At 46.4% G+C, this 20,216-nt stretch overlaps 1 protein-coding gene across 1 annotated transcript; it reads left to right on the forward strand.

Moving 5' to 3' along the window:
* Positions 1-4,736: 4,736 nt before the first annotated feature.
* Positions 4,737-15,446, forward strand: FCAR (Fc alpha receptor; the record flags this gene model as incomplete). Its single annotated transcript, XM_082863554.1, has 5 exons — positions 4,737-4,770; positions 5,373-5,408; positions 9,667-9,951; positions 12,236-12,523; positions 15,217-15,446. The coding sequence occupies 5 exons, from the start codon at positions 4,737-4,739 to the stop codon at positions 15,444-15,446; spliced, it is 873 nt and encodes a 290-aa protein (XP_082719680.1).
* Positions 15,447-20,216: the final 4,770 nt, after the last annotated feature.

A 20,216-nucleotide genomic window follows, 5' to 3' on the forward strand; every position in this document is an offset into this window, starting at 1 on the left:
AAAGGGATTAAGAAATACCAATGACCAGTTATAAAATAAGTAAGTCACAGGGCTATAATGTACAGCACAGGGAATATGGTCAATACTTGATAACACTTTGTTATGGTGTGTAATCTATAAAAATATTGAATCCCTGTGTAATACACCTGTAACTAATATAATATTGTAAGTCAACCATACGTCAATTTTTAAAAATTGTTAGGTGTTCAAGGAACTTGGAAATACATACATACAGGGAAAAGATGATACAGTATAAGGAAATCCATAAATTTAAAAAAATCATAAAATTAGCATTTTCAATAAAAAAATTTTACTATCATAAAGATGGTTGAGCATTCAAGATAAAATATAATGTTTGGGAATTTTTTTAAACGTAGGAAAGAAGAAATAAGAAATTCTACGAAAATCATATCCAATATGAAAAAAGAAAATAATTCAATGTATCAAGGTAATAGCAGATTAGATATTGAAGAATAAATTTCTGGTAAACTTAACAATGTCGTCATAGGTGGGTTGAGTCAGAGATTACGTTTCAAGCCTGGCCGTTGTTAAATGATCTGAAGAGACAGCTCTAGTCCGAAAATCTTCCAGGAAGCCCAATTCCTCCCTCAGCTGGGCCCCCCACACTGACTTTTTTAAGGTAAGAAGAGCCTGTGTGAGTCACCTGTCCGTCCCGTGGTCAACAGGTACACGACATTAGTTGGGCCGCCATCATAACATCCTGTGTGCTTTTCAGGTTTGCTGGGTCACTGCCTTCTGTTCAGCAGAAGCAGTACTGTGCTGCCCACCATCGCCAGCCTGGCGTGTCTTGGTGGGTCCTGGAAGGGAAGGCAGGCAGGGAACTCTCTGGTGGACACACTGGGCTGGAACACTGCGTCCTCCACAGCAGAGAGCCCTGCTTCCATGGGGGCAAGGTAGACCTTGACGGCTGAGTTCATCTTCAGCTGAGCACAGTCCTAGCCAACGAGGCTCCCAGGCCAGGTGGAAGCAGGAGTGGGGGGCCAGGTCTTACAGGAGATGGACTGTCCATCATAAGTCTTTCTTTCCAGGGTTCTTCTTGAGCCAGAGGATCTGGGCACAAGGGGGTGAGTCTTTTCCCCAAACCTTGGGTTGCCATCCACCTCAAATAAGACCTTCCTGTAATAGGAGGGGATACAGCACAGAAGGTAGGGTGATGGGTTGACGGGGGGACGTCGTAACAATATGAGGGTGAGTCTCTTGGGAAGTAGAAAGTGGGGGCCCAGGAAAGTCTAGCCCCCAGTTCTGGTCCAGAAACCCTTCCTAGACACTCTTCTTCCCTCTGCTGAGCCAGGCTCTAGGGCACCAATAGAAGATTGTGATGCTCAGACCTGGCGTGTCTGGGAGGAATCGGTGTCATCTCTAGAGTGAGGGAAGGAAGCAGTGCCAGAAGCAACAGCCCCTCAGGGGACAAGGCAAACTCAAGTCCTCCAGCAGTTCCGTGAGAGCAGGCACCGCAGGTACTACTGCTGCCGTCCTGCTTTCAGAAGAGGGGGAGAACCGTATACCGCGCCCCTGACACTCCAGGAGGTTGTGCTGTAGGCTCCCCCGTGCCACGTGTTTCTCGTGCGAGCTGACATCATGCCACTCAACGCAGGTTATTCTTCTACTCACTGTCTACTCTGTCTTGTCTTACGCAACTGCTTTTACATTATCAACATCTCGTAAGAGTCCGCTAGTCAGCACTTGCTCAAAGTTCTCAGCAGATGTTCTTCTTGTAGGAGACGCCATGTCTCTGTGGCGTGGGAATCTCCATGGGGCATGGGTTCCCCTGGTTTGGAAAGGAGCCTTAGAGACGTGGGAAGGAGGAGGAACCTCTGAGCACAGGGAGGGGAAGGGGCTCCCCATTTTCCTCTCTAAGCTGTGCCTCCTCTCCCCCAGGTGGTCAGGACAAGCCCTCCCTGTCAGCCTGGCCAAACCCTATGGTTCCTCAAGGACAGCATGTGACTCTTCAGTAGACCCCCATCTCGGCTTTGACAGGTTCAGCCTGTACAAGGATGATGGAGCCCATGTCCCTGGGCTCCCAGGCATAACATTTCAGAACAGCTTCCTCATGGGCCCTGTGACCTCAGCACATGCAGGGACCTACAGATGTCACGGTGATTACAGTCACTTCCCCTCTGTGTGGTCAGCACCCAGCGAGCCCCTGGAGATCGTGGTCACAGGTCAGAGAGCTCTTGTCCAGAATGGCTACCCGTTGAGCCAGTCTTCCTAATCCCAAAGTTTCCTGGTGGAAGTGTCAGTCAGGGTCCAGTCAGAACAACAGGAAGCGCTCCCAGTATTGTAGATAAAAGAGTATTTAATGCAGGAACTTGGGTACTAGAGTGGGCAGAATAATTGTACCCCATAATGCCCACATCCTAATACTCCAAATCTAGGAATGTGTTATGTTACATTCCAAGGGAGACGAAATTGGATAGGGAACTAATGTTGGTAAGCAGTTGACCTTGAGATGGGGAGATTATCCTGGGTTATCCAGGTGGGCTCAGTGTCATCACAAGGGTCCATATAAGAGAAAGAAGGAGGCAGGAGCGTGAGCATCAGAGCAACAGCGCCTAAGAAAGACGCCACCCACCAGCGCTGGCTTCGAAGATAGAGGACAGGGTCATGAAACCAGGAATTCCAGCTGCCTCTCCAAGCTGGAAAAGGCACAGGAACTGATTCTCCCCTAGAGCTCCAGAAGGGAACACAGCCCTGCTGACACCTCGATCTTAACCCAGTGAAACCTGTGTCAGACTTCTGACTCCAAAACTACAAAATCATAGATTTGTGTTCTTTTCAGCCACCACGTTTGTGGCAATTTCCTACAGCAGCAATAGGGAACCAATACAGGTATCCAGGTGACGGGTAAGTTAGGAAACCAAACAGGGGAAGTGGGGCTACCCAGCAATAGGTAAGGGCAGGACGTTGGTGCCACCACTAGGCTGGAGTGACATAAGGAGGGGGCAGTGTTCATAGTGCCGGTCTCAGGGGTGCCCCATGGAAGCAGGGACCATGGAGAAGGCACGGACATGGCAGGAGATGAGCCCCTGTCCTGCCCTCCATCCACAGGCACAGGCTGGAGGGACACTGAGAGGTGCTGTAGTCCCTGCCTTACTGCTTAATTTTTACCTCCTACCAGGGGTTCTGATGTGTCAAAAAGAACATGAACCTGGAGGCTTCCCTGGTGGTGCAGTGGTTAGGAATCCGCCTGCCAATGCAGGGGACGCGGGTTCGAGCCCTAGTCCAGGAAGATCCCACATGCCGCGGAGCGACTACGCCCGTGAGCCACGACTACGGAAGCCGCGCACCTAGAGCCCGTGCTCGGCAACCAGAGAAGCCACTGCACTAAGAAGCCCGCGCACCGCAAAGAAGAGTAGTCCCCGCTCGCCGCAACTAGAGAAAGCCCGTGTGCAGCAACAGAGACCCAATACAGCCAAAAATCAATAAATAAAATAAATAAATTTATTTTAAAAAAGATAAATAGGGCTTCCCTGGTGGCGCAGTGGTTGAAAGTCTGCCTGCCGATGCAGGGGACACGGGTTCGTGCCCCGGTCCGGGAAGATCCCACATGCTGCGGAGCGGCTGGGCCCGTGAGCCATGGCCGCTGAGCCTGCGCGTCTGGAGCCTGTGCTCCGCAACGGGAGAGGCCACAGCAGTGAGAGGCCCGCGTACCACAAAAAAAAAAAAAAAAAAAAAAAAGATAAATAATTTCTAAGGCTCCAATGTATAGCATGGTGAGTATCATTAACGATACTGTATTCTATACTTAAAAGTTGCTGAGAGAGTAGATCTAACCACATACACAAAAAAAGAAATGGCGATTATGTGAGCTGGCAGAGGCATTAGCTAATGCCACAATGGGCCTCGTTTTGCAGCACCGAAGTGTATCAAATCAACATATTGTGCACCTAAACTTACACAATGTTATGTCAATTATATCTCCATAAAGTTGAAAAAAAGAGTGATGCCTTGCAATGACAATGAGACAGCCAGTAGGAAGCTGATGTGAAATATCTGACTTCTCATGCTTGAAGAACTAGTAAGAGCCAGGTATCTGTGTCCAAATTTATCTGTCTGTCCATCTGTCTATCTACCTACCTACTTATCTACCTATCTAATTTATATTCTCTATCAATCCATCATCTATCTACAGATTACAGGTTTAAATATAGATGCAGATATAGGAAGTTCTTTCTTTAGAGATGCTGAATACCTCCTGAAAAAAAATTCCCCTGCGTGCTGGCATTGAGGTAATCCAAAGCATAAGAGTACACTGCCTGCCTGATTGAGCCCAAACTTGGTCCATGAATTCCGGGGAGGACATGTGCATCCGTAAGAGCCAAGGCCACTTGGCTTTTGACTGATGGGTCAATGGAGAAATACCTCTGTCTGTATGGTACCCATCTAATATCCTGTCCCAAGCTCTTCCATTTAGATGTGGGATGTTGTCCAAAGAAGGATTTGAGCCCCATTAGACACTGGTTAAGGAAAACACTCACTTCTCATCTGAAACATAAACAGGGAGATTGATCTCCTCTTAGACTCCACCCAAGAGCTCCCCAGAATGAAGTTCTTTGGAAAGGAACCATTCCTGTGGAGTAATAGATGTAGAAATTCTCTGATGAGGAACTCTGCTGTCATATTTCCTGTGGATCTTACTGTCTCATGAGAACCTGTCATCTGCTGATGTGCACCAACAAGTGGCTAACGGGGCTAAGGCTGGCTGTGTCGGAACCATGACCCCCAGAGACACCACCCTCTTCTGCCTCGGTGAGTCCTCAAATGCAAGTGGGTTAGAGGGAAAGATGGGGGGATCCCCAAATAGTCAAGGTCTCTCTCAACATGAGAACTCAGTGATTTTAGGAGCTGCAGAGAAGATTCTTATCTCCTTAGTGGAGAGAGACGGTCTTTGCCCAGGTATCTGTAACTGCATCTGCCCAAGTTCCAACTCCATGCTAGCCTGTAAGGCTCCATCATCAAGTGGTCAAGTTGACCTTGTGGGGTTCATTCAACCCATGCCATGCTGTCTGGAGACCCATGATGGTTCCAGAGTTCCTACAGATGAGAGCCTCAGGGCTGGAATCTGGAAGATAAAACTAAAAGATGTCTTGTTTACTATGTTTGCTGTAGAAGAAAGAAAGGTCACCTGTGGGACTTCCCTGGCAGTCCAGTGGTTAAGAATCCATGCTTCCACTGCAGGGGGTGTGGGTTCGATCCCCGGTCAGGGAAATGAGATCCCACATGCCCTGTGGTGTGGCCAAAAAATAAAAAAATCATTTTAAAAAATGACACGTGTATGTCATTATGCTGGGTGATTCATAATAGAGACTGGAAATGTGCAGATTGAGTTTTCATGCATGTCTCTCTTCCAGTGCTCTGTCTTGGCCAGAAGATTCAGGCACAGGATGGTAAGTGTTCCCCTACGTCTCCTCCAGTCGCCCTCTATCCTCATGGCAGCTCCAGGATAGAAGAGCAAGAGACATGGTCTAAAGCCCAGATGAATTCCAATTTTATCCTTTGTTCTAGCTGTCTCTGCTGTGCTCCCCTTGCATAACTTCCACCTCACTTTGGTCTCTTGGGATCCCTCAAACGCATTGTGCTCAGACCTGGATTTAGCCTTTGCCTCTGCTAGGCTGACTGTCCGTCAGAGGTGGGCATCTTACTGAATGTTCGCGACTGCAGGGATGAGAAAGTCGGGAACCATCTTCCATTGTCCAACAGCCTCCCTATATCAAATGTACCTGCTTTCACAACCTAACTCTCCCCACTGCTACCCACGTTGCTTCATTTAAAGGGACACTGCCTTAGAGAGCTTTGCGCAAGTAGCTTCAACTCTCAGAACCAATTTCTTTATCTATAAAAGAGAAATAAAAATAATAATGGAATCTATTGGATCATCGTGAGGCTTAATCGAGATAAACCATGTAAATAAAGTAAGTTACGTATTTGGTAAGTGTGTTACCTGTGATGATGAGGATGAAGGGGATCATGGGGGATAAAAAAGGTATTTGGACTCTATATGAAGGCCCAGGTCTCCACTTTCCTTGATTCATTACTTTTTTTGGCTGCGCTGGGTCTTCATTGCTGTGCGCGGGCTTTCTCTAGTTGTGGTGAGCGGGGGCTACTCTTCATCGCGGTGTGCGGGCTTCTCATTGCCGTGGCTTCTCTTGTTGTGCAGCACAGGCTCTAGGCGCCTGGGCTTCAGTGGTTGCAGCACGTGGGCTCAGTAGTTGTGGCTCACGAGCTCTAGAGCGCAGGCTCAGTAGTTGTGGCGCACGGGCTTAGTTGCTCCGCGGCATGTGGGATCTTCCCTGACCAGGGCTCAAACCCATGTCCCCTGCATTGGCAGGCGGACTCAACCACTGAGCCACCAGGCAAGTCCTGATTCATTACTTTTTTTTTTTTTTTTTTTGCGGTACAGAGGCCTCTCACTGCTGTGGCCTCTCCCGCTGCGGAGCACAGGCTCCGGACGCGCAGGCCCAGCGGCCATGGCTCACGGGCCCAGCTGCTCCACAGCATGTGGGATCTTCTCGGACCGGGGCACGAACCCGTGTCCCCCGCATTGGCAGGCGGACCCCAAACCACTGCGCCACCAGGGAAGCCCCTGATTCATTACTTTTTAATGCTAATTAATGATACAACATAAGGTTTTCTAAGAAGACGTACTTACTTTATTTACTCTCCTATCTTCCACAATGAGTAAGCCAAGTTCTATCTACAATGGATGCTTAAATTATAAATAGAAATGTGACTTTGGGCTAAAAAATAAAATAAAAAATAAAGGGACACTGCCTTAGCCGCACCCTCCTGTAGAACCTGCATATTATTCTGTAGTGCAGTACTGAATTGCTACTGTACATTCTGTCACCCCAACTACCTCGTCCTCCTCAGGGGTGAAACTGCTTGTCCATCCATGTCTCCTTTCTTCCAGTTCCTTCTAAAGACTGTAGCCTGGATTATTTGTGTCTTTAAAATGCGAATATATTTACCTCCCTCTTAAAGGTCCTCAGTAGTCAATCTTCAGATAAACCTACCCACTTCCCCAGGTCTCTCAAGCTCTGCCCACCTGGCTGGTGACTACCCGTCCAGCTCACCTTCCACTCTCCCTCTGACTCTCTCTGCTTTTCACCCATGCTGACCTTAATTTAGCTTCTCCTTCACTCCTTGCACCTTATTAACTCAGGGATGTCCTCCATTGTCCTTCTATCTAACTGCAAGGCTCCGAACGTTCCTATCCACGTTGCCTAGGCAATTTTTTTTTTTAAGGCTGCACTGGGTCTTAGTTGCAGCATTCTGACTTCTTAGTTGTGGCATGTGGGCTTCTTAGTTGCAGCATGCATACAGGATCTAGTTCCCCGACCAGGGATCGAACCTGGGCCCCCTACGTTGGGAGCGTGGAGTCTTACCTACTGCGCCACCAGGGAAGTCCCTGCCTAGGCAATTCTTACGCATCCTCACATAGCAGCTGAACGCTCGAGTGTGTTATCAGATCTCCAAGGTCTACACCTTCAGAACTGCTGGCCACACAGCATGACCTACAGTTGCATCCTTGTGTATTTTTTAAATTAATATCTGACTTTTTTCTACATCATCATTCTTACAGGTAGGGGTCTGTTTAGGTCAGCGTTTCTCAACCTCGGTACTATTGACATTTGAGACTGGATAATCCTTTGTTTTAGGGGCAGTCCTGTGAAGTATAGGGTATTAAGCAGCATCTCGTCCTCTACCCGCTACATGCCAATAGTATCTTCCACCACAATGTGACAGCCAAAGATGTCTCCAGATATTGACAGACTGTCCCCTGGCAGGGACAATTGTCTGTCTCCTGTTGAGCGCCACTGGCTTAAGCCATGATAGTAGATAAACAATGTGCTGAGTTAATGGAGGCATCTCTCTGTGTATCTCGGAATAACAAATACATGGGAGGTACTGGTGAGTGAACGATACTGAACATAAGGAAGTCCTGCAGGGTTCGTCTTGCTTCACAACAATCCTGCTGAGGACGGCAAACTCCCTTGTTTCCCCCTTCACAGAGCTGCAGTTGAGCACATCACTATCAGGTCTAAAATAGATGATACACCTTGACAAAGGGAACCAGCAGATTCTGAGTATCCCTCCCCCTGTTTGCTAGGTTCTGTATAGGGGTTAAAGCCAAGGACAGAAGTCTTCAACATGCAAAATCCCTTGCTTAACGCCACTCCGTGTGAATGCACTGGTGCCAAGAAGCTAACCCGCACCTTCGGGTACCCAAAAACATTTCCAAATCCCGTTCCATCCTAAATCGCACTCCCGGAGCGGGAGGTTCCAAGTCCCAGCCTTTCCGCCCTCTCTCACAGAACTAATCATCATATCCGTCAGACACTTGTTGGCTGTCCCCCACACTGCATTCTCTAACTGCTGCAGGAGAAACAGCTCTCCCCCATCTGCAGAGGAGCTGGAGTGAGAGAGTCCTAGTTTGCAGACCAGGCTGCACCACTCTTCAGTTTGTGGTCTTGAGCAATGGGCACGGTTTCCCCAAGCTTCAGCACCCTTACGTTAGAGTGAAGAGCAGAACTGCATTCTCATGAGGATTACCATGGCAACAAAACACCAAACAAACTGCCGGCCAGACCAGCGGTTGCTAGGGACTGCAGAGAGGGTAGGATTAACGTGGATGGGGTCTCCTCTGCGGGGCGATGAAAATGGAAGTAGACAGAGGTGATGACTGCACGACACTGAATGTACTGAATGCCACCGAATGGCATACGTTAAAAATGGTTAACTTTACGTTATGTAAATTTCACCTGAATAAAAAATACATATAACAAGGAAGGAATTCAGTTCCTCAAAAAATGCTTCAGTTCTTAAAAGCTAAATGTCTAATCCAGAAATTCCACTTGCATATATATAACAAAAGAAATTGAAAGCAGGGATTCTAACAAGATATTTATACACCCACGTTCATAGCAACATTATTCACAATAGCCAGAAGGTGGAAACAACCCAAATAGCCATTGACATGAATGTATAAGTAAAACGTGGTCTATACAAACAGTGGAATATTATTCAGCCATAAAAAGGGAAAGATATGCTGACATGGGCTACAACATGGATGGGTCCTGATGACATCACAAGAAGTCAAATATGCCAGACACGGAAAGACAAATATTGTGTTATTCCACTGACGCAAGGTACGCAGGATAGGGAAATTCATAGAGACAGAAAGTCAATTAGAAGTGACCAGGGCCTAAGGAAAGAGAGAGTGGAGAGTTACTGCTTAATGGTTACAGGGTTTTTGTTTGAAATCAGGAAAACGTCCTGAAAATAGATGGTCGTGATGTTGCACAATATGGTGAGTGTCATTAACGCCACTGAGCTGTGCACTTAAAATTGTTACTGCTGCTTCCCACTAGCTATCTCTTTTACATTGGGTAGTGTGTGTCGATGCTACTCTCACTTCGCCCCAGCTTCCCCCTCCCTTGCCAAAAAAATGGTTTAAATAGTAAATTTTGTGTTTATGTAACACATTTTATTTCACCACAATTAGAAAATACTAAAAACAAGTATTTTAAAGGCGGGAAATATAAGTCCATCACACCTTAATTTATTTGTTCCCCCCATAGTGAAAGAAAGAAGTATGGTTTCTCCATGGCAGGGCACCTGAGTCTGGGCTCTATTTTCTTCTAGGGAATCTTCCCATTCCTACCATATCTGCCACGCCCGGTTCTGTGATTCCCTGGAATGAGTCTGTGAAGATCCTGTGTGGGGGAACTCCTGAGTCTTTCCTGTACCAACTGGAGATCCTGGGAAACTCCACATACAAAGTGGTGGAGACGAAATGGGGATTTCAGAAGACAGCTGAGTTTGTCATTAAACGCATGGATACTAATACTGCAGGACGTTATCAGTGCCGATACAGAAAACAGTACAGCTCGTCAGTGCATAGTGAAGCCCTGGAGCTGGTAGTGACAGGTGAGGCCTGTCTCTGACCCTCAGCTCTTTTTCCTTGCTTATCTTTTCAGAGATGCTATTTTTAGAACAGTTTCAGATTTCCAGGGAAACGGAGGAGATACAACAGAGTTCCCACACACCCAGCACCCAGGTGCGCACGTTTTCCTTTACTATGATACACCCCTTACCATTAATGAACCAATATTGATACGTTATAATGAGCCAACGTTCATTGAGACGTCCTTCGTGGTTACCCGACATCCTCCATCTCTCCTGGGATCCCATCCCACACTGCATTTAGGCGTCGTGTCTCTTTAGTTCCCTCTTGGCTGTGGAAGTTGCTCAGACTTCCCTCGTCTTTGATGACGTCGACAGTTTTGAGGGGTGCTGCTCTGGTGTTTTGCAGGACGCCCCACTATTGGAAGTTGTCTAATGTTTTACTCATGATAAGACAGGGGCTACGGATCATCGGTGAAGACGACCACCAAGGCCCAGTGCCATTTTTTTTTTTTTTTTTTTTTTTGCGCTACGCGGGCCTCTCACTGCTGTGGCCTCTCCCGTTGCGGAGCACAGGCTCTGGACGCGCAGGCTCAGCGGCCACGGCTCACGGGCCCAGCCGCTCCGCGGCATGTGGGATCTTCCTGGACCGGGGCACGAACCCGCGTCCCCTGCATCGGCAGGCGGACTCTCAACCGCTGCGCCACCAGGGAAGCCCCAGCGCCATTTTTAATCATATCATAGCAAGGGTACGTACTATACCAATGAATACGGCTGTTGACGCTGAGCTCGCATACCCGGCTGAGACGGTGTTTGTCAGGTTTTTCCACTGTAACATGTCTCTTCCTCCCACCCTCCCTTTCCATGTGGAAGGAAATCACTATATGCAGCTCATACCTAAGGAGTGAGGAGTTATGCTCCTGCGGTATGCGTCCAGCCCTCAGTTTGAAGCACTGTCCTCAGGGTGGCCTAACCCCGTGTTTCTAGAAGGTTGCACCCTGAGTTTCCAGGTTCTTCTACCTTTTCTTCTTATACAAAGAATAAAAAGAATATCCTTCAGCCCCTGCCATAACTCCTCAGACTCTCTGGATACCATTCCCTCTCTTCCCCAACATATGGCTTGTGATACTGTGACTTATACTAAGGAACATATATTTGGTCTTCATCCTCGTTCCTGGCACAGAGCTCCCCAAACCCTTGGGATTCCCTAAGCGATGAGCAATAAAGGTGTCTTCATTTTCATAGGAAATCCCTGTCAACCACACCTGAGTTTATGTTAATGAGGTGACTTTTGGAAAGCACCTAAGGATGGGGGCTGGTTGCCAGGGGTCATGGGACAGTTGGAACTTTCAGCCCCACCTCACCTGACCTCCAGAGAGGGCAGAGAGGCTGGAGGTTGAATCAATGGCCAAAGACTTAAAGAGTCTTGCCCAGGTAACGAAGCCCTATGCACCTCTTCCATCTGGCTGTTCCTGATACATGCTTTCATAATAAACCAGAAATCCAGTAAGTAAACTGGTTTCCTGAGTTCTGTAAGCCACCCTAGCAAATAAATTGAACCCAAGAACTGGGTCCTGGGAACTTCTGATTTATAGCCATTGAGTCAGAAGCACAGGTGACAACCTAGACTTTTGATTGGCGTCTGAAGTGGGGGCGGTCTTGTAGGACTGAGCTCTTAACCTGGAGCCCTAAACCTGGGGGATCCGACGTTATTGCCAGGGAGACAGTGTCAGAATTGAGTTGACTTGGGCTTCCCTGGTGGCGCAGTGGTTGGGAGTCCGCCTGCCGATGCAGGGGACGCGGGTTCGTGCCCCGGTCCGGGAAGATCCCACATGCCGCGGAGCGGCTGGTCCCGTGAGCCATGGCCGCTGAGCCTGCGCGTCCGGAGCCTGTGCTCCGCAACGGGAGAGGCCACGACAGTGAGAGGCCCGCGTACCGCAAAAAATAAATAAAGAATTGAGTTGACTTGTGAGATGCCCAGCTGGGGTCTCATAATTGCTCGGCGGTGTGGGGAGAAACCCACACGCTGCAGTTGGGAACAGAACCGCGTGGTGCTTCTGGCTTTAGAGACTAGATCGCTGTCTCTCGAAGCTGGCATCTCATCTGCCTGCTTGATCAGCTCTATCTACAGTAACTGGGGACAGAGTATAGATCCTGTAGTAGTGAGATGGGATGTTACCGCCTCCCATTCCATTGCAGCAGGAAATGTCAGCTTCTTCGCTTCTCTTAGCATGGATCCAACAGGAGTGGCGGGGATCCAGGGGGATGACACAAAATCTTGCTAACAGCTCACTCTCTGCTCTTTTAGGCTTGTATGACAAACCCTCCCTCTCCACTAATGGGTGCCTTGTGGTGATGCCAGGGGAGAGTGTTTCCCTCCGGTGCAGTTCAGCACACACCTCATTCGACAGATTTTCACTGAGCAAGGAGAGAAGGGCCGCTCTGTCACAGCACCAAAACGGGGGACGCTGGGGTGACTTCATTCTGGGTCCTGTGAACCTCAGCTTCTCAGGGATCTACACATGCTACAGTTGGTACAGCGGCAGCCCTTATGTATGGTCAGCCCCCAGTGATGCCCTGCAGCTTGTGGTCACAGGTAAGTGCACCCCCGCCCACACGTGTGTCCTCTTCCTCAGGGCTCTGGCTGACTGTTCAGGGCCTTGGCATCAGGCAGGAATACAAAGAGATGCACTAAGAAAGAACAGTGGGGCAGGAGAGAGTCACTACTCAGAGGACCACGAAGAGAGAAGAAGCACTTCTCTATCCATTCTTCTGCTGAGGGACATTTAGGCTGCTTCCATGTCGTGGCTATTGTGAAAGCACTGCAATGAACACTGGGGCGCATGGATCCTTTCGGACCGTGTCTTTCTCCAGATATATGTCCAGGAGTGGGATTGAAGGATCATACGGTAGCTGTATTTTCAGTTTTTTCAGGAACCTCCATACTGTTCTCCACAGTGGCTGTACCAATTTACATTCCCACCAACAGTGTAGGAGGGTTCCCTTCTCTCCACACCCTCTCCAGCAGAAGATGTGGTATATATATACAATGCAATATTACTCAGCCATAAAAAGGAATGAAATAATGCTATCTGCAGCAACATGGATGGACCTAGAGATTGTCATACTGAGTGAAGTAAGTCAGACAGAGAAAGATAAATATCGTGTGATATTGCTTATATGCGGAATCTTTTCTTTAAAAAAATGACACAAATGAACTTATTCACGAAACAGAAACAGACTGACAGACTTAGAGAACGAACTTATGGTTACCAGGGGGGAAGTGAGGGGGATAGTTAGGGAGTTTGGGATTGACAGGTACACACTGCTATATTTAAAATGAATAACCAACAAGGCCCTACTGTACAGCACAGAGAACTCTGCTCAATACTATGTAACAACCTAAGTGGGAAAAGAATTTGAAAAAGAATAGATACATGTATAACTGAAATCACTCTGCTGTACACCTGAAACTATCACAACATTATTAATCGACTGTACTCCAATATAAAATAAATATTTTAAAAAATGAGAGAGAGAGAAGAAGCACTTCTCACCCACACCACATTTGACTTTCACATCCTCTCCTTGAGTTCTCCAGTTTCCTTTGAAAACACGTGGCCTGTTGAGAAAGGAGAGGCCAACGTTTGGAGTCACATTAAGGGGTGTTGTTGAGATAGCAGATGCCAGACACAAGCTTTGACGAATCCACTTCCTTTTTCACACGCTTAGTTGCAGCTGAGAATCCTGAAACTAACCTGTAATACTAGAATCCACTCGGAGTGGGTCACTGAGGAAGACTCTAAAAAAACTCTGTCGAGGGACTTCCCTGGTGGTCCAGTGGTTAAGACTCGGTGCTTCCACTGCAGAGAGCACAGGTTCCATCCCTAGTCGGGAAACCAGATTCCAGATGCCGTGCTGTGCAGCCAAAAAAAAAAAAAAAACCCTCTATCAAGAGCTTCATTTTTGGGAATTCACTAGTGGTCCAACGGTTAAGACTCGGGGCTTTCACTGCCGTGGGCCCGTATTCAATCCCTGGCTGCGTAACTAAGATCCCGCAAGCCACGCGGCGTGGTCAAAAAAAAAAAAAAAAGTTTCATTTTTATGTTGTTTGCACGCATCACTGCCCAGAGGGAGAAAACAAAGAGTTATAGCAGAGAAAAGCAGCTGCTGACTGCTGAGTGGGAATGACCACACCTGTCTCTCTTATGTACCTTGTCCAGCCATTCTACAAGCTCAGCAAATATGATAGTCATGGCACTGTAAGATCATACAGACAGAATGGTCTTTTCAATGAATGTTGCAGGGACAACTGGGCAATAGTGGAAGAGGGGTGAATTTATTAGCCTTTTCCTTTAGAGTAGATAATCAATGAATCTTGCTTTAGAAATCACCTCCTATCCAACATCAAGGTGGTATTATCTTTTCAAACTTGAAACATTTTGCACTTTGCAATTAGGAACTCCAAATCCACTTGGAACTGATTTCTGTATTTTAACAGGAGAGAGTTACTAGGATTTCTCAGCATTGTAATTTCACACTATTTTATTACATCCTTGAGAGGAATAGAGGCCCATGAAGTCCATAAAACAAATGGAGAAATCTTTTTAAAGGTTCAGTGAACAGAAATGTCTGGTGAAAGGTCACACAATAGTGGAGATAAATTTTCCCTAAGTTTTTGCGTTCTGTTTTTTTGTTTTGTTTTGTTTTTGTTTTTCGTGTTTTGTTTCTTCGGCGGCATGGCATGCGGGATCCTGGTTCCCTGAGCAGGGATTGAACCCGTGTCCCCTACAGTGGAAGCACAGAGTCTTACCTCCTGGATGGCCAGGGAAGTCCCAAAATTTTCTCTAAGCTTATCTGCAATGTTTCTCCTACTTGCTTCCCAGATACCAGCCATCCTGTACCCTTTGTCATGTATGAGAAAGGAACACACATTGTTATGTGGGGTGAAGATGACGTAGAGGAGAGACTTTCAGACTCTGGATCCATGAAGATGTTGCAGGGACATGATTAGACAGTCACTGACACTGCCACGTGAGGAGGGAATGAAAAGCAAACACAACATGCTCATACCCACCTCCTCCCCGTTTTACAAGACTCCCCGGGGAACCACACCCTTGGACCTACGTTTAATATGAAGTAGGGTGCTCATGAATGCATGCACGTGTGGAGGAGGGGGTCCCAGTGAAACCACAAATAGGGAAATGAGCTCCCCTTCCAGGGCTCTTGGGATGGGATGGAATGAAACATGACCAGTGACCATTCATCTCTTCTAAATTACGTCTCTAGATACCACGAACCAAGATTACACGACGGAGAACTTGATTCGAATGGGCATAGCAGGGCTGCCCCTGGTGGTTCTCTTGGTCATTCTGGCTGAAAATTGGCTTGGCCATCAGGTTCCACACAAGGAAGACCAGCAAGAACTGCCTGAACTGAGCTGCAGCAGACAGAAAACTCAGACAGAATGGACCTTTGGACTAACTCCAAAGGGTCACCAGGTAGACACCAGGCACTGAACACAACAGCCAGCACTTGTGGAGTCCTGGAAAGCTACGTGGAGAACACAAGGGAGAACGCGGTACTAACAAGCTTGGATCCCTTTGCAAACCAATCAAATGGTATTTTCTTATATGAATCTGATATATTTGCAGCCCACACTGCTAGACTTTGGTGATAAAATTCTCAGTACAGGGCCTTCCCTGGTGGTGTAGTGGATAAGACTCCACGCTCCCAATGCAGGGGGCCCGGGTTCAATCCCTGGTCAGGGAACTAGATATACCACATGCATCCCGCAGCTAAGAGCTTGCATGCCACAACTAAGGAGCCCGCCTGCCGCAACTAAGGACCCCACGTGGTGCAACTAAGGAGCCAGCAAGCTGCAAATAAGGAGCGCATTTGCCGCAACTAAGACCCAGTGCAACCAAATAAATAAATGTTTTTTAAAAATATCAATATAATCTTTGCTTAACTCTTCCTGTGATAAAAAAAATAATGCAAAGCATTCTCAATTCTCCTTGCTGACTGTTTTTCACCCCTCCTCCACACAAGTTCTGGCTCATACATTCATTTTGTCTTGAACTTATCAGCAAAACCAAATACCATTACATCCTCCTGATAGAAGACCTTAACACCTAGAATTCCATTAATTACAAAGGCTAATAATTAATTATGAATACTGTCCACTCAACGTACCATATATTCCACGCCATAACTGTGCTTCTAGCTTTCCCTACAGTAACATTTGTGTGTTAACACATGCTTTAACGACTCTTAAGAAGACTCTCCTGTTCTTATGAAACTAACCCACTTCCAAATGTCTCATGCCTCCAACGCAAAGTAAACAGACTTGTGAAAGCAGCCGAACAAGCATCTCCTTTGGATCATCTCAGTACTTCAAGCTACTCAGTCTATCGATTCATCTTTCTGTAGTATGCATCATGACGTCTAGGAAACATGAAGTACTGGATCTATTTATTGAGATCATGAATAAATAAGTTAGTGACTGAGCCAGATAAACAAGGAAATGTTAGTGGCTGAGCCGAATAAACAACACGGAAATGCCACAGTTGCAGAGGAGGACTAATGAGAGTCTTTATATCACATCCAAACCGACCAGAGAAATGCAAGGCAGTTTGTTTCCGAGAGAGGGAAAAGATTAGCTTCACATACGTGGTTTTGTCTATGGTAGGGCCTCGTTTGGAAAAGGGGTTCTGAGAATAAAAGGGTCCTGCACTCCTAGGAAAATCATTGATCTTTCTGTAGCCACGATGACAAGCGGCCAACAGAATGGGTTTATAACCCATCGTCAATGACCACTCACGTTGGCCATTCAACCAATCAGACAGCTCCCTGCTTCTAAATGTCAGCCAATCAGAAACAGGTTCACTCCAGTAACCACACCGGTGAGAGACAGCCAATCCAAATAGACTCCGTCGAACAAACATGCTTTTACGGATAATGTTCAAACCAGAAGAGCCCCTGAAAATCCACATTTCCCAAAAACCCTGTATAGGATCAGCAGTAGGCTCTGCTCAGAGACACTGTGTCTGGCCAGCATAACTCTCCCTTACTACAGTAATAATAAATTCGGCTTTGCCTTCTTATTTCAGACATTGAGTAGCGAGTGCGTTAGCCTTTGGCAGTTTATATATTAGACTGATTTAAGTTAAGGTCTTTGCTTAAGGGCAAGGTGTATGGCGGCTTATAATCCATGACTTTAAGTTTTTTAAATTTTTATTGGAGTATAGTTGCTTTACAATGTTGTGCTAGTTTCTGCTGTACAGCAAAGGGAATCAGCTATACATATATCCACTCTTTTTTAGATTATTTTCCGTATCCATGACTTTCAGTTCTATGTTAGGCATTATGCTGGTCGTTTCATTTATATGAGCATACTGTAACGCCGTGAATTTTAATTTAATCAATTTTAATTCAATCAATCATGTGACAGTCACGTCACACGCGCAAACAGGCTCAGGAATGGTATGATTTGGATAAGGATATGAAGATGTGGACACAGAGTTTCGGCCTGGGAAGATGAAAAATTCTAGAGATGGATGGTGGTGATGATTACATGATGATGTGCATGTCCTAGTTGCCACTGAACTGTACACTTAAAAGTGGTAAAGGCGGGCTTCCCTGGTGGCGCAGTGGTTGAGAGTCTGCCTGCCGATGCAGGGTACACGGGTTCGTGCCCCGGTCCGGGAAGATCCCACATGCCGCGGAGCGGCTGGGCCCGTGAGCCATGGCCGCTGAGCCTGTGCGTCCGGAGCCTGTGCTCCGCAACGGGAGAGGCCACAACAGTGAGAGGCCCGCGTACCGCAAAACAAAAAAAATGGTAAAGGTGATAAATTTCATGTATGTGGAGCTTTTTACCATAATAAAAAAAAACTTTTAAAAATGGTTAAAATGGTAAATTTTGTGTTATGTATGTTTTGCCACAATTTTTAAAAAGTTCTTTGTGGTCTATAGAAACTGAAAGTAGATTAGTGGTTGCCCAAAGCTGGGAGAGTGAGGGGGTATTGGACAGTGAGTGCTAGTGGGTATTGGAGGGGGTTTTTTTTGGGGGGGGGTGATTAAAAAGTTCTGAAATTAGATCATGGTGATGGTTGAGCAACTCTCAATATAATAAAAACCACTGAATTCTACACTTTAAATGGTAAATTGTATAGTATGTAAATTATATCTCAATTAAGTTGAGTTTCTTCAACTATCAAAAATGATTAATTAGTAACACCCTCCGTGGTTGAGTCATGACTTGAAATCCATCATCTCCAACAGGGCTTACAGTGTGCATACGGGGATAGTCCTAGGAGCACAGGTGTGAGCTTAAGGTGAAAACTGGGGCTGGACTAAATAGATACAGAGAAGTACCTGAGAAACCAGAGGCAAACTTAGGGAGAATGGATGGCATGATTGCCCTTAGTATGTGGTGTCCAGGGAAGACACTCCAGGTTCAGAGCATATTCCCCTAAGATGATCACCCAACCCCTCTAATGAGCTGGATAAAACATGGCATTTATTTAACTTATTTGTGCTTCAGTTCCTTATCTGGAAATGGTGGAGTAAATGCTGTCAACTTCATCGGGTTATCATGAGAATTCAATGAATGAATGATGCCAGCCACTCAGAACAGTGCCTACACATAGGAAATGTTTTTCAAGTCTGGTTATCAGAAACCTTGCCTCTCAAGATGATTTTATCTTCAGATCTTTGCACACTGCTGGAATAAACTGTTCCACTCTGAGTTGGTGAGCTCCATAGCAGAAAATAGAGGAGGAAAGTATCATTACTATTATGTGATGCGGGGGTAGCACTCGCCCCCATTTCCATACCAACTTCAAGAATTACTATAAATAACCAAGAGAGTGTGTTATTGACCAAAAAATAGACAAATAGATCAATAGAATGGAATAGATAGCTCAGAAACAGACCCATATAAATATAGTCAACAGATTTTTCACAAAGGAACAAGAGCAATACAGTGGAGCAAAGAGACTCTCTTCAACAAACGGGGCTGGAACACCCGGACATCCACACGCAAAAACATGAATCTAGACAGACCTTACACCCTTCACAAAAGCGAACTCAAAATGGATCACAGACCTAAATGTAAAACGAAAACTACAAAACTCTTAGAAAAAAACATAGACGATCTTGGGTTTTGTGATGCCTTTTTAGATACAACACCAAAGACATGATCCATGAGAGGAAAAATCGATAAGCTGGGATTGATTAAAATTTAAAAATGCTACTCTGTGATAGACAGTATCAAGAGAAATGAAAAGCCACGGACTGGAAGAAAACATCTGTGAAAGAATGAAATTCGACCCTTTTTTACACCACACATAAAAGTTAACTTAAAATGGATTAAAGACTTAAACATAGGGACTTCCCTGGTGGCGCAGCGGTTAAGAATCCGCCTGCCAATGCAGGGTACACAGCTCCAAGCCCTGGTCGGGGAAGATCCCACATGCCGCGGAGCAACTAAGCACGTGGGCCACAACTACTGAGCCTGCGTGCCACAACTACTGAAGCCCGTGTGTCTAGAGCCCGTGCTCCTCAACAAGAGAAGCCACTGCAATGAGAAGCCTGCGCACCACAATGAAGAGCAGCCCCCGCTCGCCACAACTAGAGAAAGCCTGCATGGAGTAACGAAGACCCAACGCAGCCAAAAAATATATATATAAATAAATTTACTTTTTTAAAAAAAGACTTAAACATAAAAACCCAAACACTAACACTCCCAGTAGAAAACATAAGAAAACATGTACCGTAACATTGATCTTGTCAATAATTTTTTTGGATATGACACCAAAAGCACACGCAACAAAAGCAAAAATACACAAGTGGGACTACATAAAACTAAAAAGATTCTGCACAGCAAAGGAAACCATCCACAGTGGGACACCACCAGCCCCAGGATCCCTGGGGTCCCACAAGAAGCCACCCTGGAACCTGGGCCTGCCCACCAGTGGGTAAGCAGCCACCACAGGAGGCAGGGCCTGACAGTCAGACAGGCGAGGGTCCACACCACCTACCAGTGCACCACAGATACAGGGAAGATGACACACAGATGGCCAACAGGCGCGTGAAAAGATGCTCAACATCTCTAATTATCAGAGAGGTGCAAATCAAAACAACACTGAGATATCCCCTCACACCTGTCAGAATGGCCACCATCAAAAAGTCTACAAATAATAAATGCTGGAGAGGGTGGGGAGAAAAGGGAACCCTCCTACACTGTTGGTGGGAATGTAAATTGGTGTAGGCACTATGGAGAACAG

Source organism: Leucopleurus acutus (genome assembly GCF_964270905.1).
Source record: "Leucopleurus acutus genome assembly, chromosome: 20".
NCBI classification, from domain to species: domain Eukaryota; kingdom Metazoa; phylum Chordata; class Mammalia; order Artiodactyla; family Delphinidae; genus Leucopleurus; species Leucopleurus acutus.